Genomic DNA, 23065 nt, shown 5'->3' on the forward strand with positions numbered 1-23065 from the left:
TTGTTGGTGTACGCGGGCCTCTCACTGTTGTGGCTTTTCCTGTCGCGGAGCACAGGCTCCAGACGCGCAGGCTCAGCGGCCATGGCTCACGGGCCCAGCCGCTCTACGGCATGTGGGATCCTCCTGGACCGGGGCACGAACCTGTGTCCCCTGCATTGGCAGGTGGACTCTCAACCACTGTGCCACCGGGGAAGCCCGCCTTTAGAGCTTTTTTAAAATAAACTCCCTGCTTCTTTCCCAACAGATTCTGATTTAATTGATCTGGGGTAGCATCTGAACCTCTGTTTTGAACAGACTTTGTAGGTGATTTTGATGCACAGTAAAACTCATCAATAATACATACTGTTAATTCATTGCATTTGAAGTGCACTTTTAAAAGCATGATGTTTGCAGTTAACTGTAAACCTTGCTCTAAGATGAGAGGTAGCTTAGCATAGTGGCTAAGAGCGTGAACTCTGGAGTCAGAGGCTTGGATTCAAGCCTCAGCAATGCTGCTAATAAACCGCTAACCTGTGCTTCAGGCCCTCAACTGTAAAGTGAGAGTCCTAATAGTATCTCTGTCATAGTGTTGTTGAAAGGATTTATGAGTTAACACTGGTACAGTACTCAACTGTATCTTGATGTCATTAGTTTGTTTTAACCAGTTATGCTAAACCAAGGAGAGGATGTAAAGCAAAAGTAACAATTAGTACGTTAAGTGTGCCTAAAAGGTCAAAACTTTCATATACAGATTAATATTTGGAAATAGACATAATAAATAATGACAGCAGTTTGCAGTTCAATAGATATGGTAACTCACCAATTAATTCCTCTTTCCGGTGGATGTGATCTTTTTCCTATTTCTCTTTCGACGTGAAAAGAAAAAAAACTTTGCAAATTAGATTTCCCATGAGAAACTAGGATTATTTTAGTGCCTGTGTTCCCCCTTACAGATCCTTACGTATTATGAATTAAGTTTAGTTAGTTTCTTTACTAATTATATACAGTAGTAGTTAAAATTACAGTAGGCTTTGAGGTGTAGAGTCCATATAGAACAAAATTTACAGTAAGACAAGTCCATTTTTAACTCGATGTAAGAGGATTTTATGAGTTAATAAGGATCTCCTTAGAAGATATGAAACCAACCACATGAGCTCTGAGACCTGACTTGTGGGTGTTTGGCCTTGTCTGTAAAATCTAGAGAGCCTGAAAATTGATTTAGTAAATTAGTTTTTACATCTTAAAATGTAAGTAACTTTGGTTGTCTTATCTTTGTTAATCCAAATACAGCTTGTATCTGAACATGCCTTTGAAATTCCAGACAATGTTAGACCTGGACATCTTATTAAAGAACTTTCTAAAGTAATTCGAGCAATAGAGGTAAGAGTAGAAACTATCATCTAAATGCCTGGTTACTATCTGCTTTGAGAAGCGGTTGGATCTAGCACCGCACTGCAAACATTGGGAAGCCCTGACACTCTTAGAAGAAATAGAATGCACTGTGTCTTGGAAGGAGTCTCAGGTTTTCAGGCTCCCAAAGTTCTACGGAGAAATCTGGAGTATCGTATCATAGTGAAGTAATAAGGAAGCAGTTACCAGGTTACTTCAGGTTCTTCAGGTTACTCCAAAAATTAAAAAATACAGCATAAACAAAACTTTCAGATCTCATTCATTTCTGCAATGCAGAGATGAATACATGTTAAGAAATGAAAGAAAGAGAAAAGGTAAGATGAGTAAGAGCTGGGTGAAACTGAATTGAGAAGAGGGATGACACAGTAGGGTGGGGCAAGGAGATCCACTTGAGTGAAAATATTACAGCAACTCATTTAGGTAAATGCCCTTTGATAAAAGCCCATGAAGTCTTAGATTAGGTGTTTTAATTGATTAATTAGGAGCTTTTCTAGGTATTAAAGAAAGGGGGTTTTAATTAAAGTAATTCTTGAGGAAGATGGTTCTGTTAGTGTCCAGCTTGAACTGAAAGGAAATTAAGTGGAGGAATGGCGGCTAACTGATACAGCTCATATTAGGGCTGTATTTGGGCAATGAAAAGAGGTGTACGCCTGAGAAATATTAAAATGGTGGGTTTAATATCCTTGGATAGAGTATTTCATGTAATTCACAATATGTTCAGATATGGTAGGGAATTATTTTCTATTTTTGAAGAGCTGCATATAAATGGATTTTTAAAATCAAAAGTCACATATTTAATCTTAAATATATATGTAAATGGATAAATATATAAATATCATATATAATAACAACCAAAACTAAGAATAAACTCAATAAGAAAGGTGTAGGTCTGTATGAAAAAACTATAAATCTTTACTAAGAGAAATAAAACTATAGTTGAATAAATGGGAGTGTCATTTCTGAAATATGTCAATTCCAAATTAGTATTACAAATTGAAAATGGTAAAATATACGTGGAAGAATAATTGGACAAAAATAGTCAACAAAGTGTCTTTGTGTTGTTTTTGGGTTTTTTTTTTTTTTTTAATTGGAGGGTAGGGAGTACAGAAGGAAGCAAAATGGCAGTAGAAAAATGTACAAAGAAAATATAAACAGGTATTTCACCAAAGAAGACATAGAAATGGCCAATCCAATAAAAATATGAAAAATATTCTCAATATGTGAAAAAGTATTCAAGTACATTTTGCCACATAATTTATGATTTCAAATGATCATTTATCAAATTGGCAAAGATAAAATTCTTTATTTTTGTGCTGCTGGCAGGAAGTGTAAATAGTTCATGCTTTCTAACTGGCGTATCCCTTGACTTAGCATTATTTTAATAAAGTAAATAAGAGGAATCCAATTTAACTTTGCACATGACCATACCTGTTTACCACTATCACCTCTTGGAACCAAAAGGATAGTAAAAGAATAAAAAGCAATATCCCCTGAAGACAAATAGAATAATAGAGATGAAGACTCTAACAAAATTTTGGAAGCTGGAAAGCAAGTGTTTAAGCGGTAACTGACTTAGCAGACCGGAGAGAGCTGCAACCTGTGTGGGCAATGGGAGAAGACCAGAGCAGATCTCATTTGTACAGTAAAACCTTCAAAAAGTTCATCAATCAGGGAAACTAGGACCCTCTGAATATGAGAGTGGAGGTGGGGTTGAAAGCAGGATTGATTAAAGGTCTATTTAAGAAATAAATTGACCTCCAGATCCCTGCCTTAACACAGGCAAAAAACTAAAGATTTAAGTTTTTAGAGGTTGAACTTGAGACTGGACTTTGGCCACTGAACCCAACTGAGGGAGATGGGTACTGTACTGAAAACAAGAGGATTAAGTGACAATCTACGTAGTGAATGATTCTTCTTCCACGTGGCTCCCCCAAACACTGGCAGTCTGGCCTGTACCTCCCAGGCCAAAAAGAAGACCCACTGATGTTGACAATTTGAAACCTTCAAATGGAACAACCCAGATTTCTATAGTGAAACCTATCAGTTGGTAAAGCCCCACTCACACAGAGCTCTCAATTAGCTTTTTCCTTTTTACATACAGTGAAATGCACAGATCATGAAAGTACAATTCAAGTTTTGACAAAAGTATATACCTGTGTAACCCTTGCTCCAGTTGAGCTAAAAATCATCTGCATCACCCCAGAAGGTCATTTCTTGCCCCCTTCTATTCAGTCTTTGACTATCATAGCTACCACTGTTCTGACCTCTCCTGCTGGGTCATAGATTAATTTTGTCTATTTTTCAATTTCAGATAAGGGCAGTCATACAGCATATAGTGTTTTTGTGTCTGGCTTCTTTAAACATAAGGCTTTTGAGATTCATTCATGTTGCATGTGTCAGTCGTTCTTTTTCATCGCTGAGTAGTATTCAGTTAAATGAATATACCACAGTTTGTTTTCCATTCTTCCGTTGATGAATATTTGGGTTATATGCAGATTTGGCCATTATGAATAAAACTGTTATAAGCAACCTTGTGTGTCTTGTGGTAGATATATGTTTTCATTTTTCTTCGATAAATACCTGGGAGTAGAGATGTTAAGTCATAGGGTAAATGAATTTTTAACTTTATGAGAATCTGCCAGACAGTTTTCCAAAGTGGTTGTACCATTTTACACTCTCACCAGTAATGTGTAGGAGTTGTAGTTGTTCCATACCCTTGCCAGTAAGTATTTGGTGTTTTCAGTCTTTTTAATTTTTGCTATTGCAGAGAATATGAAATGTTGTTTCACTGTGGTGTTAGTTTACATTTTCCTGAAGACTGATGACGTTGAACACCTTTTTGTGTGCATGGCTGTCTGTATATCTTCCCTTATGAAGTATCTGAAGTTTTTGCCCATTTAAAAAGTTATGTTGTTTTTATTATTGATTTTTAGGAGTTTATTATATATCCTGGACACAAGTTCTTTGTCCTTTGGCATGCATTCATTCATGTATGTACAGATGATATATATTATATATGAGATATATACATATATATAATAGTAAATATTTACCCACAGCCTGTGGCTTATCTTTTCATTGTCTTCATGGTGTCTTTTTTTTTTTTTTTTTTTAACATTTTTTCCCTTGAGATATAGTTCGTATGAAACATGGTGTCTTTTTATGAGCAGAAATTTTTAATTTTGAAGAAATCCAATTTATAAAACCTTTTTGTTTTATAAATAGTACCTTTTTGTGTGTCCTGTCTAAGAAATCTTTGCCCACCCAAGGTCTTGAAGATACTTTCTTTTTTTCCTAGAAGCTTTTACATTTAGGTAAATGGCCAATCTTGAAATTTTATACATAACATAAGGTAAATTAAGGCATTATTTTTTTCCCCATATTTTTATCTAGTTTTCTTAGCATCATTTCTTGAAAACAGTTAGCTTTTTATTTTTTTTTATTTTTATTTTTTTTTGCGTTATGCGGGCCTCTCACTGTTGTGGCCTCTACCGTTGCGGAGCACAGGCTCCAGACGCGCAGGCCCAGCGGCCATGGCTCACGGGCCCAGCCGCTCCGCGGCATGTGGGAACTTCCCGGACCGGGGTACAAACCCGTGTCCCCTGCATCGGCAGGCGGACTCTCAACCACTGCACCACCAGGGAAGCCCAACAGTTAGCTTTTTAATGCTTCCCTTTGAAAATGCATAGAAAGCCAGGAAAATTTTTTAAGACAAAGACCAAAAGTAAAGGATAAAAAGGGGAAAAAGAAAGTATTCAGAGGAAACAATCAATAAGCAAATAAGTCTCTAGCCCAAAACCCAAACATAACTGATACCCTGAAGAGAGAAAAGAGTAAATAGTACCTCCATGAAAAAAGAACAGGAAGCTTTAACAAAGGAACATTCAAAGAAAAAAGAAAAGGAGCTCTTGGAAATTAGAAATAAAATAGAAACAAAATTTAGTAGAATGGTTGGAAGATAAAGTTGGAAAAATCTCTCCCAAAGTTTAAAAAAAAAAAAAAGAAAGAAATAGGACAGAAAAATTAGGTCATTTTACACAATCACTGTCAAAATAATGTGAGTTCCAGACAGAGATAACAGAGAAAACAAGATTATCAGAAGAATAATCAAAGAAAATGTTTTAGAATTCAAGGACACACCTTCCCAAATTGAGAACTCTACAGAATGCCTGGTACAGTGAGTGAAAAAAGGCACATTTGGTCACATTTTAGAATACATGTAATGAAGTATATCCTAAAAAGCATCAAAGAAGGAAGTATGGGTCCTATACAGAGAACTGGGAATGAGAATACTATCAGATTTCTCAACAATAACATTACAGACTAGAAGGCAGTAAAGCAGTCGCTTTAACATTCTGGGATAGGAGGGATGCCAACCTACAGGTCTGCATTCAGCCAAGCTATAAGTCAAATATGATGGTAAAGATGTCAGAGAGGCAAGGTCTCAAACAATTTACCTCCATGTTCCCTTTCTCAGGAAACTCTTAGAGGATGTGCTGGGAGGGAGTAAACCGAGAAAGAAGGAGCCCTGGAATTCATTCTTCCAACAAATACTGAGTACCTACTATGTGCTGTGTCCCATCAGGAATGGGCATAGAGCAGTGAACAAAACAAAGGCCCTGCCCCCGTGGAGCTTAGTAGGAAGAGGCTGGCCGTAAATATTTTAATGTCTCAGGAATAAAGGAGTGCTCTGAAGAAAATAAAGGAGGGGAAAAGGGTGTAGGGAGTGACAGCCAGAGGTGGCGGGGTGGGGATTGCAGCTTTACGTGGTAGAATGGGCGCAGGTCGGGAATGGCCTTTGGTGTCATGTGCAGGCCCAGAGTGTAGCTAGTCCAGGATGGATCAGGAGAGTGAAAGGCTCCATATCAGTTGTTGATCTGAAATTCACATTTAACTGGGCATCTTGTACTTTATCTGGCCTTCCTGTCTAGGAGGTCTGTCTCCAAAGAAAAATATAAACATTGATAAATTACTTAATGTGTTGGAATGTTTGCATTCTTCTAGTGGGAATTTGGGGATCAATTAGTGATAAATACATAGGAAACAAAACAGATAGAGATGAGGCAATTGTAAACTCAAGGGAAACTCAAAGGATGTAAAAGAAAGTAACGGTAATAATAGTATGTTACATGGCACTGGGTTGTAAATAATTTTCACTGAGTCCAATTTAAATACTGAATACTGAAGGAAGGGAAAGTGTGTGTGCCTTTAGGAGAGGTGTGCAAAGATTAAGACTTTATCTTGCATAGTAGGGATTCAATAATGTCTGAAGCTGAAAAACCAAGAAATAACAGTTTAAACATGTTCTTTAGCCATTTGGAGGCAAATAACTGAAACAACAACAACAAAAACAGCTACAAGAGTTGGAAGTGCTGGGTATATACCCCAAAGAATTGAAAGCAGGGTGCACACAGGTGTTCATAGAAGCATTATTCACAGCATCGAAAACATGGAAGCAACCCGGATGTCCATCACAGATGAATGGATGAACAAAATGTGGTATATACATACAATGGAATATTATCGAACATTAAAAAAGAAGGAAATTCTGACACGTGCTACAACATGGATGAACCTTGAAGTTACTGTGTGAAGTGAAATAAGCCAGTCACAAAGGGAGAAATACTGTAAGATCCCATTTACATGTAGTCCTAGAGTAGTCAGATTCATAGAGAAAGTAGAATGGTGGTTGCCTGGGGCTGGGGCTGAGGAGGAATGGGGAGTTCATATTTAAAAGTTTGAGAGGATTAAAAAGTTCTGGAGATGGATAGTGGTGATGGTTAGACAACAATGTGAAATGTACTTAATGCCACTGAACTGTGGCATTTTACACGTTAAAATTACGTATACGTTATGTATAAATTAGGTATACGTATATTATGTGGTACAAAATTCTGTGTATGTTACTACAATGTTTAAAAACTTGCAAGTTGTTACCTCTGGAGAAAGCGAATCAGAGGGGGACGAATAGACTGTACTTTTCATGATATGCTTATAGAGTTTTCTTTTTTTTTTTTGTGGTACGCGGGCCTCTCACTGTTGCGGCCTCTCCCGTTGCGGAGCACAGGCTCCGGACGCGCAGGCTCAGCAGCTGTGGCTCAACGGGTCCAGCCGCTCCGCGGCATGTGGGATCTTCCCGGACCGGGGCACGAACCCATGTCCCCTGCATCGGTAGGCAGGCGGACTCTCAACCACTGCGCCACCAGGGAAGCCCCTAGAGTTTTAATTTTTAAAGCTACATAGAGATGTGTGACTTTGGTTTAAAAAGCATTTATTGATTTATGCAATTATGTATGTGAAAGAATTTCATCATAGGGAAGAACTCGAAGCAGCCTAAATAATTGCCATTAAATATTAGATCAATAAATTATGCCTTATCTCTACAGTAGAATATGACACAGCCTTTAAAATGATATTGAAAATCAAGGAAATATGTTCACAGTATATTATGTGGGGGAGAGAAGGGGAAAAGATCTCAGCAAAGCCGTTCAAGTTTTATAATTTGGTGTTTTTTGTTTATATGATTAAACTGAATGTTTTTTGTTTTCTGAAATGTTTTTATGGCTGATTATTTAGTCAGGTATGTTTGTGGCCTTGTCATAAAAATACCCTGAATTTCATTCTTAAAGGAGGAAAACGGCAAACCAGTTAAATCTCAGGGAATTCCTACTATATGTCCAGTTTCACGATCCTCAAATGAAGCAGCTTCCCCATACCATTCCCGACGAAGGATGCGGAAACTTCGAGATCACAATGTCCGAACTCCTTCTAACCTAGACATCCTGGAGCTCCACACAAGGGAGGTGCTCAGAAGACTGGAGATGTGTCCCTGGGAAGAGGCAAGCTTCCGTTCCATGGTCACACGAGAGCCTTGGTTGTTTCTGAAAGGCCATCAGAAGGACTGTAGAAAGAGAACAGTCCGGCCGTTCTTGTTGTCTGATCTTTGCTTAGTGCTGTAGGGGTCAGCAGCGCTTCTGCTCGTGACAGGGACATGCTTCAGTGTAGAAGTAGGACGAACAGATCTCATCTGTTTGCCGACATGTTTACTGAGTGCTTACCAAGTGCTGCGTGCTCTTCTAGGCTCTGCAGAAGATACCAGAGTGAGCATAACCTAAGTCCCTGCCCTGGTGTAGCTTCCATCCTAGCTCAAGTTGGAAGGATCGAAGTCACAGACAGATATTAAAATAATGTAATTTCAGATAACAAATGTTATGAAGAAAGAGAGCAGTAGAGCCAGAGAATAAAAGGGCTCGGGTGGCTGGCTGCTTTAGCTCAGGTGGTCAGAGAGCCTCTCAGGTGGGTGCATTTGAATGCCGCTTACATAGCAGAAGAAGTCAGATGGATGCACAGACTTGAGGACGAGTATTGCACGCAGCGGGAAGAGCAAGTACGGAAGGCCTTCCCGGCCCAGCTGCAGCAGTGTGGGCGTCTGTTAAACCCATGGCTGCAGACGGAGGAGTGATGGCCTCATAGACAAAGGGGAGAAGCAGGGGGGCAGTAATGAGCTCAGTGTAGGGCCTTTGTAAAACATGCTGACGACATGTGGTGAGATCCATATCATCCATGATTTTACATCTTAAATAGAGGATAATTTAAAATGAATAAGATAGTATCTCTTAATTAACATATTTAAAGAAGCTATATAGAAATGAAAACTTCCTTAAATATTTTAAATTTTATATAATTATATTTATACTGTCTTAAGCTTTTGTTGTTCTAAACCGCCTTAAACCCATAGCCATCTAGGAGAAGATTTCGCTTATTATAAAAGGTTCTATTTATTATTAAAGAAAAATACTACCACAAAAAGGAAATATTCTTTATGCGTTGAAAACCAGCTACTGTTGTGCCTTTATGTCACCCGGTAGCCTTTGTTCCTGGTGATAGCAGGGTGATGACCTGTAAATAGCTGGGAGTGCCTGGTGGGAACACTAGAGATGAGGTCAAAGATAGGGTGACTGGAAAGGACCCAGCAGCCAGCGCTTTTGCGAGGAGAAACAAGGCAAAGAGAATTCAGATACATGAAGGCAGTACTTCTCCAGCTTTTCAGTTTTTCAGCTTTCTGCAGAGTGAAATGTCTGAATTCACTTGATAGAGATTTTAGATTCTGTGTTATAGAATGTGCTTTATAGTTACTGGCCCTACAGAAAGGTGAACCGGATTCATGCTTTGGTTTTAGGAACCATTTAGTTTTCGTGCCACACCACTGCAAATGCCCTAGCCTCGGAGGCCGCCCAGCACTCTTCAGCATGCCGGGCTGGGTGGGGAGGTGGTGGGTGGTATACAGTTCTTTACTTGTCAGGCTGGTATATTTGAGGGCGGAGGTTAAGTAAGTTCTGTTTTTGTACTTTAAGGACATTTTGAGCTCTAAACTGAATGGAAAATTCAACAAACATCTCCAGCCATCTTCCACGGTACCTGAATGGAGAGCGAAAGATAATGATCTCCGATTACTGCTGACAAATGGAAGGATAATTAAGTATGTGAAGTAGATCAAAGTATCCAACAGATTAATTTTCAGTGGATTCCCTCTGTTCATTTAATCCCTGGTCCAGACCATTACACAGCTGCCTGAAATATGGGGAAAGTGTCTTAGTTCTCTATTTTCTCTGTAAATAAAGGAGGGTTTAATACCATTTGGCTACATGGTTGCACTGTTTTCTGACTCAGTTGTTTTTCCCACTGTATACAGGGATGAGAGACAACCCTTTGCAGATCAGAGTCTTTATACAGCAGACAGTGAAAATGAAGAGGATAAGAGAAGGACAAAAAAGGCAAAAGTGAAGGTGGAAGAGAGCTCAGGAATAGAGGGAGTGGAGAATGAAGCGTCGCAGAAACCACTTAACAGTATGTTTGTTTTAATGGTCATTTTAAAGGTCTGCTCGTTACCAATGTGCTAATACTATGTAAAGTAACTTGCTAATTTTAAAGTGCTTAAATCAGTAGTAGGATTACAATTTCTGTGTCTCTGATACTCTTTTGAGAAGTCTGAAGCATTTCTGAGTCGTCTCTCCATCAGGGAAATGCCAGATGTGACCACCAAGTGAGGGGTGGCGTCCAGGGAAGGTGGTATTAGTGACAAGGATGTCGCCGGCCAGTGACACCCTCATCTAGTGACAGTTTTTACAAGAGTCACATGAAGCTCATGCATCTTACGGGCCTCTACTCCAAATAATAAAATAATAAAGTTGCAAGTTTAATCCTATTTCTGAGATAATTTTAGCTAACATACATATGGTTTTCAGAATTAGGAGACATATATAACTGGCTGATCTGAAGCTATTAGCAATCCATGTGTTGTTTTATTTGATTGCCTGTTGACAAGAAGGCCTCTACTTGGTTATCATCAGTGTGATGAATAGTAACACCTCCTCCTCCTCGAGATCTTTCTTCTTTGAATGAAGTCTTCATTTTCTCAACGTTCTTCAGGGCTTCCATATACCCTTCTATCTTAAAAAGGAGTTAAATATTTTAGTACTTGATAAGTAAATGTTCCATGTGATTAACATTATTTAATCCATGTTGGATACCTCAGTCCTGCTAATTCTGGGTAAGTTTGGTTTGGCTGTAGTTGCTGACTCTGCCTTTGTTCTCGTGTCTGGGGAGAGGCAGCTAATCAATGGAATTCGTCCAACAGTTGTTGAGGAGTGCTACCTGCAAGAGAGAGAGGCGGGGCTGGAGCCTCGTTCAAGCTTGTTGGAGTCACTGTCTACTTGAATGTGTCTTAGGCTTAGGAGAGTTTTTTTTGTTTTGTTTTCTGTTGAGAGAAATATCGCACAACGGGAAGTGAAAAGCATCTTGCAGCTAATTTTAGTGTTAGAGGTTTTTTTCTGGACAGAAATATAAAATAGCCCACCCATATAAGGATGATGATATCACCATGTTCAACAAATACTCCAGATGTTTTAAGAATACACGTTAATCTGTATCTTGGTCAATTAGGGAGATAGTCCATGGGGGAAGAATGAAATGAAGACAATGAAAGCAGTGAGAAAAGGACAGAGCAGGTGCGGTTGAGACATCTCACAACGTCGGACAGGCTTTGGCTGGCACTCTATTCAAATTCTAATGACTGTTTTTCTCTCATCATTTTCCTTCTCAGGGTTTTTAACAAGTGTGAAATCAGAACTCAGGAATCGATCATCAGAATATTCTGATATTTCTGATTCAGAAGACTCTGGACCTGATTGCACCGCACTGGTACGCCTGGAACCCTTAACTTAAAGTTATGTGACAAAAAGATGAACACCCACTTTCCTTTACCAAGGAGGAAAGTGAATGACAGCTTTCCCAAAGCCTGTCTCTCTGACCTTTGCGGCACAGGGCCTTCTCTGCAGTGGTAATTATACACACACGTCCCATCATGTGACTATTTACATCTGATCGACATAGCTTTTGTCTGATTTTGGAAAGGGTGGAGGGAGATGCTCTTCTCATGTTTCTCGTATTTCTCTCATAGGTTATATTTCATTTTGCCTTAAAGAAAACCTGTATTATGTGTGGGTTTTTTTTACTAAGGAATTACGTTACTGTAGTTATGAGAGATTTTCACTTTTTCGTATGAAATACAGAAATAATTCCATGATAATTAAGATTCTCACTTTCACTAGACGGATAAAGTGTTTCTGGTTAGTTTGTACAGACCTGTTCAGATTTCTTATATAGATTTGCCTCCATTTAATTATCTCAGAAAAATAATTTTACCACTGAAGAGTCTGAAAGTTCAGGTGATGAAAAGAAACAAGAAGTTACATCAAACTTTAAGGAAGAATCTAATGTGATGAGGAGCTTCCTTCAAAAGAGCCAGAAGCCATCTAGAAGCGAAATTCCAGTTAAAAGGTAGGCATGCTGGTGATGGTAGTCTTATTATATTGTGATATAAATGATAGGAAAATGTTTGTTGCTTTGTTTTGTTTTGTTTTAAATTTTACCAGAAATTTTATTAGAATTAAAAATGTTCTTGTGTTTTTTGCTGATCCGCTCTTTAGGGAGTGTCCTACCTCGACGAGCACAGAGGAAGAAGCTATTCAGGGCATGCTGTCTATGGCAGGGTTGCACTATTCCATGTGTTTACAAAGGCAGATACAAAGCACAGACTGCGGTGGTGAAAGACACTCTCTCCAGGATCCCAGCAGCTGCCACAGCAGTAACCATGAGGTTAGGCAGCTGTATCGCTGTGATAAGCCAGTGGAAAGTGGTAAGAAACATAAACCGTAAGTCTCTGAAAAATAACATATAAGCCCCACCTTAATAGCCCTGTCATTCCTAGTTGAGGTTAGGGATTATGAATAAGAATTGTTTACTGCACATCTTTAGTTGGAAATGGTGTTAAGCCTATTGGCAAAAGAATACATAATGTTGACAAATGTAAGATGCAAGTATAAGAACTCAAAATGTAAATTAATGGATTAAGAGTCGTGTTCACTGGCTGACACAAGACAGTATTGTTTCCCTCTTATGAGTCGGTCAGAGTGGAGGGAATGTTTTGGTGTCTTAATTGATGTGCTAAGTTTGAACAATCAACTCTTTTTCCTTTTGTGGAAGTAAGTTTTGAACTGTTTCTGCTTGAGGATATTCTCTCCTACTCGAAAAGGAAGCGTTAGGAAAGAGAGAAGACTCGGTGGCATTATCAGTGATGCCACACAGTGTTTTCTTCTGTCTGCCTTTGGTGAAAAATTGTATTTCCCTAAAAATCTGAGGAGGATCGTGGAGAAGATGGTACCACATTACAACTGAGGTCTGTTGTGGACATTGTGTTCATTCCCACCTAGCTGTGTTAACTAAGTACCAGGAGCTTGACATTGATTTCACTTAATTCTCGAAACAACATTTTGGGTGTACGTAATGTAGCTTTAACAGGTAAAGGAAAAAAGACTTAGTGGACTTCACTTGCCCATACTTAGATAGCTGTTCAGAGGTTGGAATTTGAACCCAGGGCTAGACCATTTGATCTCAAAATCTTTGCTTATTGTATAAGAGGAAACTGAGGTTTAAAGAGGTTAAGTAACTTGCCTTAAGATGCATTGATAATGGAAGAACTTAAATTCAAATCTGGGTTTGTCTGTCTTTCCACTATACCATTCTGTCTCCCTGTAATCTCTTTGTCCCTTGAAAAGAAAGCTTCTATGGAAATGCTGCCAAATTCAGGCAAACATATGCCTTTATTCTATATGAGAAAATACATTACTTTTAGAGAAAGTATTATTGCACTTGGTTTTACAGCTACAGCAGATGTCCATAGAATTTGATCTAGGTCCTCCAGCATCTGGCATAAAATCCTGCCATAGAAAGACAGTCATTGGGAGAATTGAAAGAATTAACATGTTAGATTGAGAGCTGGTGACTGTTTTGTTTTTGAGAGGGAAAAGAGTGTGGTGAAAGTATATGAATAAAGAGTTAGTATATTCATTTTAAAATAAAATGTCAATATAAATTTACTTTCAGTTCTAAGTAGCAGGCTAACTTTGTTCTTTATGATCCAGTTTGTGTGAAGATCATTTAATTAAAACTTCTCTTTAGGGTATCATGTCAAGACTGAAGATCAAGACTTGAGGAGTTCTTCCTGGATTAAACAATTTGATACAACTTCCAGATTTAATCGTCAGGTATATTCAAGGTTTGAAACGTTAAAATAGATTGTCATTGGCTCGTTTTTGCTTTCTTTTTTTAAGCTGCAACCAGTAATCAACCACTAGACCTGGAAAGCTTAAAAATTACCATTAAACACACATTTGAACAGCTATCCATTTTTAGGGATTCTGACATAATGACTGATGAAAGGCTTATGGATAGAATGTGATCTGGAAAAGAACAGTTTATTTAAGAAAACAGTTAAAAACTCCTGGCTGCCAACACCTTTAGGTTATGTCTGCCTAGAATGAAACATGGAAAAAAAAGTACCACGAGGATCCTTTTAGCCTCTGACGTTGTTTGTCAGATTTTTTTTTTTTAATGTTATTTATTTTTGGCGGTGTCGGGTCTTAGTTGTGGCACACAGGATCTTTGTTGAGGTGCGCAGCTTCTCTCTAGCTGTAGCGTGTGGGTTTTCTCTCTCTAGTTGTGGCGTGCAGGCTCCGGGGCGCGTGGGCTCTGTAGTTGTGGAACGCAGGCTTAGTTGCCCTGTGGCACGTGGGATCTCAGTGCCCTGACCAGGGATCGAACCCACGTCCCCTGCATTGTAAGGCGGGTTCTTTCCCACTGGACCACCAGGGAAGCCCCTGTCAGATATTTTTAGATACTAAATTTCTTTGAGAATTAGATGACAGTTACGGATTCTCTTTCCAGAAAAATGTTCATCATAAATATGACTTGTGCTTACATTTTCTCGTGGTCTGTGCCCACCCTCACTCCAGACCATTCGTTGACTCCAGATTTTTTTAAGAGCCCCTGCTCTAAGAGAAGGCACTTGATGTTTTAGGATCCTGGTGTATGAAGGCTTATACCAAACAAAACAAACCCAAAATACCTTTTAAAAAAACCAAAACTTTACCAGTAGCACCATACAAGGAAAGCAGTATGACCTTTTGCTGCAGACCTTGGAAAATGACAGCCGAAGAAAGAATCAAAATTCTCATGTGGCAGAGTGGAGTCCTCAAGCCTCCCCAACCCCAGGCATTCTCTGAGTAGCAGAAATATGGGTAGTTTTTATGTTCTTCATTAGGCTTATCTATATTTTCTAAATACTTACCAATTACAGTTATAGTAAGAAAAAGAACCAAGTTATTTTTTCAAGGCAAGTACAAGTTCTTTTAATGGAAGGATATGCTCCAGGGTCAAAGGTCAGCTAAGAAATCCCTGAACTATTAAGAATTCACTTATTCAGTGTATGATTTTATAGTGCCTCACTGGTTATAAAATTTATAACTCATTAGCATTATAGGATTTAGTATTAAAAGTAAGCTATTATTTAAATCTAATGGTTGTTTTTATAATTGTCTGAAAATAAAGAAGTAGGGGACAGATGATTAGCAAGATCACCTTAGAGAAGATTGAATTTCTATTGACTGTAATCTAGCGAGGTATTAGAAAGGTATGCCAAATTGAACAGCTGTTTCTTCATGCTCAACAGTATTTGTGAGACTATTTTAAAGCAAGTCTGTGTTGAGTGCTGTTTTTAAAACTTACTTGACCGTTACAGAACCAGAAATTCACTTTAATACACACACACAGACACACTCACACACTTAAAACTAGTTTCGTGAGACATCACATCTGCAGCATGCTCTTTTCTAGTTTATCTTTCCTTCTCTTTTTAATTCTGGTCAGGACCCTCTCTGTTTTGATTTCAAGACCCACCAGTCATCCAGCTATCTGTCTGTCTATCTGTCTATCTATCTGTCTATGTCTTCTTCTCGACTTAAATTACGAGGCATCTTCAAGACTTGAATCCTTCAGCACTTCTAGGTTTTGGAATGAGATGACCATCAAGAGGGGTGGTTTTCTGTGGCTACTACACGTTAAGAAAACCCAAGTTCAGTAATCTATTTCTTCTCTCTCTTGGATTGTTAATGCATAGAGAGGTTAAATACCTTACTTGTCTTAAAGGAACCCTAAAAATTCGACCTTATTTCCTTCCTTCTTTTTTAGGATCTAAGTAGAGGCCAGAAATGCATCAGAAAGGAAGTTTCATCAGAAATCAGTCAGAAGGTACAAAGTAGGAATTCTGCGGACAGCAGTGGCTCAAGCCCTCAGAATGGAAAGTATATGCAGAGTTCAAGCTTGATGTCAGGGGCATGCCAGATAAGTAATGGCAGTATAAGCCCAGAAAGGCCTGTTGGTGAAACTTCCTTTTCCGTGCCCCTTCACCCCACCAAGAGACCTGCATCAAATCCGCCACCTATCAGCAACCAGGCAACAAAAGGTAACTGCTGCATGTGTGTAGGTTAAGTACATTTCTGACTGTATATGTTGGTGACAGTAGCAGTTTAGATAGACATCGTCTGTACCCTCACGTTGCTCACAGCCTGCTGCGTCACAGACGGCGCAGCGATAGCAGTGTGCGCAGGTTACTATGGGGACAGAGAAGAAGGATACCTCAGTCAACCCTGAGGAGCAGGAGGGGCTTCCTGGAGGGGGAGGTAGATCCTGGAGAGGCTGATAATGGGCTAGCCATGCTGAGGTGGGGGAAGGGACAGGGTAGAGGGCACCGAAGGCAGAGGAGACAGTGTGACCCACAGGACAAAGGGGAGAAACGGCACGGGGTTATGTATGAAACTGCCATCAGTTTCGTTGCTGAAGGACAGTTTGAGGCAGGATCGGGGAAGAGCTCGTGCTGAAGAGACCGGCAGGGATCAGAGTGTGGGAGGGTCTCGTAAGTCTTAACGAAGGAGTTTGGCCCTTACCTCTCACATGATGAGGCGGAAGAGTTTTGAGCAGTGGAATTCCAGAAGTGTGACCCTGCCCATTCAAAACACCGAAAAGCCTTTGCCTACCGTGTCGCCCTTGCTTAAATCTTCCAGGTGCTGTCACCTATGGTTTTCATTGTTATTTATGCTGTTGTTGGTGTTCTGTATATCATAGGTAAGCGTCCAAAAAAAGGAATGGCAACAGCCAAACAACGTCTTGGGAAGATCCTTAAATTGAACAGAAATGGCCACGCACGTTTCTTTGTGTGACAGAGCTGCGGCTGTGGTCACTCTTCTTTTCGGAGACCGGTCTCGGGGTACGGGGGCCTGGAGCTGGCGCGTGCCCCGCGGAAGCAGTTTGCATGTCCCGTAGGGAGCACTGCCTGAAGGACGAAATGAACCTGATGCTGCGTTTTCACTGTGCCACACCCACTCAGCAATAACCGTTTCGGACCTGGTGGGGAGAGGAAGAAGGAGGCTAGAACCTTAAAAGGAGACCTTGAACTGGAAAGGGTCTCTTGTCAGGGCTTGAATTTCATTTTGTTGTCGGTAGTGTTTTGATTTATTTTCAGTGGTAGGGTAAAGAATTATCAATAATTTATTTAACAGATTTTTTTTAAAGTTAACAGCTTTTAAATTCTTTCTTTTTTAAAGCTATTTATTTGGAAGATTTCTGGAGAAATATCTCACTAATTTAGATTTAAGAATGTGAAGGTTTTTAAATTATTTTTGATAGTGTGTGTGTTACATGTGGGGAAGAGCCACGGTAGCAGTAACTAGTCTGGACTCTTAAATTTGCTATTCAGGTTAAAGTCTTAAACAGGGATTTGATGCATTAATTATTTTAAATTAAGATGTATATGAAAATCATTTTATTTTATATAATTCATGTGTTTTTTATAAGCTATTAGCTTCGCTTTTGCTAACATCCAAGGTGCATACTGTTATCCAGGTCGATTACCTATATCCCACCTTCCCTCTGCACTCCCCATCATTTCATAACGACCCAAGACTCTTCTCTTTGCAGGGAAATACTTTCATAGCCAATGTGTAAGAACTACATAGAAGACCCCACATGCCTCATTTCATTTGACATTGCAGTTTTCTTCTAAATAGAAAAGTAGGCTTCTTGCATTTTCATTTTTTTGCTGATGATATCTGGGTCCCAAAGAGTACAGCTTTAATATCTTTTTCCTACTTGTGGGAAAAGTATTATAAGTTTGGTTAAACTGTCATGTTTGTAGTTTTTCAAATACATTTGTAACTACAGAGGGCCTTCTTCATACTACTGGTGTTGGAGGGCAGGACCAACACCTGCCACAGAGGTTATATTTTATGACGCTTTTATTCTGTATAACTAATTTGTTGGAAAATATAAAATATGGTTTGACTTAGAATATTCAAATCTGCATAATAAGCCGTAATATAATAAGACTATACTATATTAAGTTGTATAGAAGCAAGCATGTTGGAGTAGATGATGTGTGTGTGTGTGTGTGTGTGTGTGTGTGTGTGTTTAGTTTTTTATTTCTTAACCTTCTAAAGAATTATTTAAGATATGGATTTGGAGTAAAATGGGTGCTTTTTGCAGTTTCTTCCATCTGTCCTAACTTAACCAGTGCATAGTGAGGTTAAGTATCTGGTTGAGCTTTAAGGAATCATTTCTCTCCTTTGTGCACAACTTTTACTAAGTGCCAGTTTTCAGTTGCTTGCAATAGCTTATATTTTCCTTTTCCGCTCCCCCCCCCATGACGTAAAAACAAATGATTTCTTGGGGGGTGGGGGCGGGCGGTGGAGATATTCCTAGTTCTGACACTAGAGCATTTTACAAGTTCCTACAAAGAAAATATAGGCAAATTGGATAAAATTTATTTTTATGGAGAAGAAATACGGCCATATTATGGGTTTGTCTTTTTTTTTTTACTCAGCAAGGTAGCAGGACTTTCCCTTCTGTATTAAGTATCACTTGAAGAGCTAAGAAAAAAAAAAGTCTTTACCATTATCTTTCATGGTCACATTCAAATGTGTATTTTCAAAGAGAAATATTGCTTACTCTGCCTCCGTTCCAATATTTCATGGAATATATATGAAATATCTTACAAATTAGCCTTTTGGTCCAAGTGACTGGACCGCTGTCTGGTTCTTATCTGGGTGTCAGGAAGAAGCATTTTTATGGGAGTACTAAATGTCTATAATAGGCCTACTTAAACTCTGTACGCTCTGCCCAAACTAGGTAGAGATAGTCAGTCATTTGTTGGTCATCAGAGCTCAAGATGTCAAAAATGTGGGTCTGCCTGTTTCTCCCACCTTCCCCACACAATATATTACTGTGATGTTTTGGTTTCCTGTAGACACCATTTTAGTGTTAAAATACACATGTTTTGGTGTTAGTTTAAGCATTGAGAATTATAATTTCTTTTTCCAGCTACATTATGATTTGGGTTCTTTTGTGGCCTTTACATTTTTCACAGCTCTAAGTATTTTTAATTACCTTTTTTTTCTTAGCTATAAAAATGAAAATAAATAATTTATTTTTACGAATTAAAATTGTAGCCAGTATCTGCCCTGTGTACTTAGGCTGGTAAATACTAATTTTAAGTAGCCAGTATGTTGAACTTTTAAGTGAAGGAACTGTGGATTCATTTTTGGCAGTGTTAGCCCATTAACTGGCTAAGTTCAAAAAACTTTCAGTAACATGAAATAACCACTTAAAACAGAATACATGTAATCTTTTTGTGTATTGGTAAAAATCCAGCCACTGATCCAGTGACTTCCTTGTCAAACCTCTTGTAAAATCACTGGCTGTGATGCATCCCTTTATCTTGTGGAAATGACAGAACTTTGAAGTAACTCAGCATCTGGACTCGACTGCAATAGACAGCCTTTTGTCTTTCCCTCAGTCTCATTTATTATGTGTTGTACAGACCCTGCAACCTAGGAAGACAGCAGTGGTGGCATTTAGCTAGTTATAAGCAAATACAAATTATGTCAAACACTTATGATTTAACATATGCAATTTTAAGTGTAGTTAGTAGGTAATCATTTTCCTGTATTGATTCAAATAAGTGACTTCTGTTAACCTGGGATCCACTGTACTGTAGTTCATAATGTCACATAATATTATGCTCTCCAGTATTGATTAATGGTGTAAACTATACAAAGCTGGCAGTTTATAATAGTTCAATACCTAGAAATACTTTGAACTTCATAAGTATCAGTTAATTTTTAAAGCATACAGAATTGAAAATTCTGACCGAAACCATCATATAAACTCAGAAAACAGGCCCATCTTTATCACTACTTAGCACTGAATACTGCTTTATTTTTTTTTTGCTCTATTTTTTAATAATCCTAATTATTGCCTTTTTAATGAACTCTACTGTATTTATTCATATGAGATCAGCAGGTATTTATCAGACATCTACTATGTGCCCAGCACTACTTAGTACTGTGGGGGGCATATAAAGTTGAAGCTGTGTTGTTTGCTCTTGAAGGTATCTTCTCCAGGAAATAAGCAGTATTATTTTCACTTCTAAGCAAACTTAAGCAAGAGGACCCATTCATAAAACAAAATAAAACAAAACTGTATTAGTTTTAACAGAGATACACTATACAACTGTAGAGGTACAAGTAAAAAAATTTTTTTTTATATTTTCAAAATTTAAAATACATTTCAAAAGTTAATAATTAAATGTTCGTAATCATAGGGGCATGTTATAGCATGAAAGGGAGCAGAAGACCTCGGTGTTTGTCCAAGTTCTGCCCTTTCTATTTCAGCTGTGTGGCCTTGAAGAAGTCACTTATTCTTTCTGAGTCTTAGTTTTCTCATTCGTAAATTTGGATCAAAATGCAGTTAAGAAAAACACAGAAAAGCATTCCTTAAACTATTAACACTTCATATTTGCAGGGGATTTATCATTATTTAAGTTACAACTGACAACAAATGCACATTTATATGTATTTTTAAATGAAAACTGCTGTTACTTATAAACTTTGCTTCATATCAAATATATACCCAGCGCTTGCTACCTAAAAAATCTGAAGAATCTCTAACAAGCGATGCTGAATTAAAGTCAGAATCAGTGCATGAAGTGAAAGTAAAAGGAATGAGATACTTTATGGATAAGAAGTGAGAACGTTTATACTCAAGTAATCATTAAGATGATTTAAAGTAATTAAAAGATAATTTTAGGTTTTTCTCAAAGAGTACTGCTTCACAGATTCTGCATACTCTTCAGGGCACTAGCATAAGGTAAAATAAGTCATGGAATTAAAATGATTTAACAACTATCCATGGTACTAGGGCGGGAAAATAAGGTGGTAGATAGATGGGGGTAGGCACAGACAGCTCCGAGTTGGCCAACGATGGCTCGTTGGGTAGAGAGAGAAACAAACCACTGTAGTGGAGGAAGGGAGACTCGACCGGGCAGCTCCAGAAGCAAAGATTCTGCTTCTTTCAAGAAATGCTCTTTATAGTGATTAGTCAACTCCCCAAAGAGCTGATGAATAATTGTATGGCCCAGTATACTACTGCCAGAAGTAGCTATTGCAGTATGTAAGCATTTTATGATTTCATATTCAGAGATGAGGGCTTTATAGAAATTTGAAATTTTTTCAAAAGTTCATTTTTCTCGTTAATTATTAAGCTAATTGCTTCCTCCAAAAAGAGAAGTTAAAGATCGCCAGTCGTTTTCAGATGCCCTAGACCTTCATCTAAAGCAGTTTTGAGAAGGTTGAACATCAGATCTTTAGCTTAAGAAGAGAGAGAAATGAAACCCAGTGAGGGCAGTGACCTGCCTGGGGTCACAGTGGATCCCAAACCTCTGGTACTTTGCTTCCTACAGCAGCCCCTGTTCTGTGACACTGTGAGGCCTCTGCTCATCCTGTGGCGCGTGATGTTGATACACTTTCTAGAAGCCAGGTGGAAAGAAAGGGGAGGAAGTCACATACTCACTACATTGCTGTTGAACGTAATGTAATTTTAATAATGGAGCCTTACTAAAAGCCCTTCCCTTATTTTTGATTTTTTTTTTTCAGTGAACGTCATGCAGTAAGTCAAATATTTGCTATCCCTTACATAAAGATTTTTTAAGTTAAGGACATTAAGAAGCAAATGCCTGTTTTCAAAGCAATTAGCTTATTGTGACTGTGGTTTTATTCCGTTATGGTGGGGGTATTTTTCCCCTTTAATGGGTATGGGAAAATAATACTCATTAACCTGCATTCTACCCCTTAGAGTCTCCCTCCCACCCTTCCCGTCCTTCCTAGTGTCCTGAAGCTTTGTCTTAACAAGCGCAACATTAAATTTTCTTTGTTAAAGCCTTTCTGAAACTGTATTCAGTGATTCTTCCAACAAGTTTATCTGCTCTGCACTATTTCACTAATAAACCCTGGCTACCACGTAGCCCCTGACCTCCAAGTAGTTTACCTATGCAAGACCTGTGACATCCTGAATTCACTTTTCTTTATTTCAGAAAGCACCCCTAAATGGAACTTAATCAAAGATAAACCTTGTCTCCACCCAGTTTTATTTTGGCCATTTCCTATTCAAAATGTCAGCTATTTTCCCCCAAGATTTTTCACCAAAACAGTGATCATAAGTGCTGGAATATATACTATTTTGCAGGAATAAAATAACCCAGAAATACTCTTATATTTCTTTGGTGGATTTTGGTTGGTAACTGTTACCAGCAGGAGGTGTAATATATAATGAGGAGTTGACTCCTTGCCTAGAATCATTTCTTCCCTCTAAGATTCATAGGATTCACCTTTTATTTTTACAAAGCATACATATAACTTTCACGTTATAGTCAGGGACCTGAGGTGTAACTTGCTGAGTGAACCCCAAGGTTATTTTATCTTGCAAAAGAAACCTAAACCAAACTAAGGGCCTTACATTTATGGTTAGACTGAATCAAAAGCTATAACCTCAGTTTTTCCGAAAACAGCTTCTGACTGCAAAGCAAGTCATGCAGTTGTTAGGTATGAAATAGCACTGATCAGGAAATGCACATGCGTCTTGGCAGACTGCATTTCCTTCCGAAAAGACTTTTCTACTTTTAATATAAATTAAGCCATAATAGTTTCATGCTGTGGAAAGAGGGTGAAAAGGTTCATTTTAAGAGATTATATAATATGAACTTTCACATTTACTGTGAAATGTCAAACTTTGCCAGTGCTTCAGCAGGTTTGTTTGATTTTGGGGGTGGGGTGGGGGGAGGGTAAAGGGTGGTGACAGGGGGAGGGGGTAGTACTGGTTTTAGGGGGTTTAAATCTGTGAAATTTGAAAAGGGACAGTTGTTGGCTATGGTATTTACTAGTTTTGTAGTAAT

The 23065-nt window shown here is 38.5% G+C and overlaps 1 protein-coding gene across 1 annotated transcript in view; it reads left to right on the forward strand.

The window, feature by feature from the left end:
• KDM7A (lysine demethylase 7A) overlaps positions 1-18130 on the forward strand; it is a 74920-nt gene extending 56790 nt beyond the window's left edge. Inside the window, exons 11-20 of the mRNA XM_059074883.2 lie at positions 1270-1359; positions 8019-8228; positions 9744-9868; positions 10082-10236; positions 11492-11589; positions 12080-12228; positions 12378-12586; positions 13909-13994; positions 15976-16249; positions 16909-18130. Of these exons, the coding sequence (XP_058930866.1) occupies positions 1270-1359; positions 8019-8228; positions 9744-9868; positions 10082-10236; positions 11492-11589; positions 12080-12228; positions 12378-12586; positions 13909-13994; positions 15976-16249; positions 16909-17003 (1491 nt within the window). The 3' untranslated portion in view covers positions 17004-18130. The remainder of the gene's footprint in view (positions 1-1269; positions 1360-8018; positions 8229-9743; positions 9869-10081; positions 10237-11491; positions 11590-12079; positions 12229-12377; positions 12587-13908; positions 13995-15975; positions 16250-16908) is intronic.
• The last annotated feature ends 4935 nt before the right edge of the window (positions 18131-23065 follow it).

Source organism: Kogia breviceps, chromosome 9, assembly GCF_026419965.1.
Source record: "Kogia breviceps isolate mKogBre1 chromosome 9, mKogBre1 haplotype 1, whole genome shotgun sequence".
NCBI classification, from domain to species: domain Eukaryota; kingdom Metazoa; phylum Chordata; class Mammalia; order Artiodactyla; family Physeteridae; genus Kogia; species Kogia breviceps.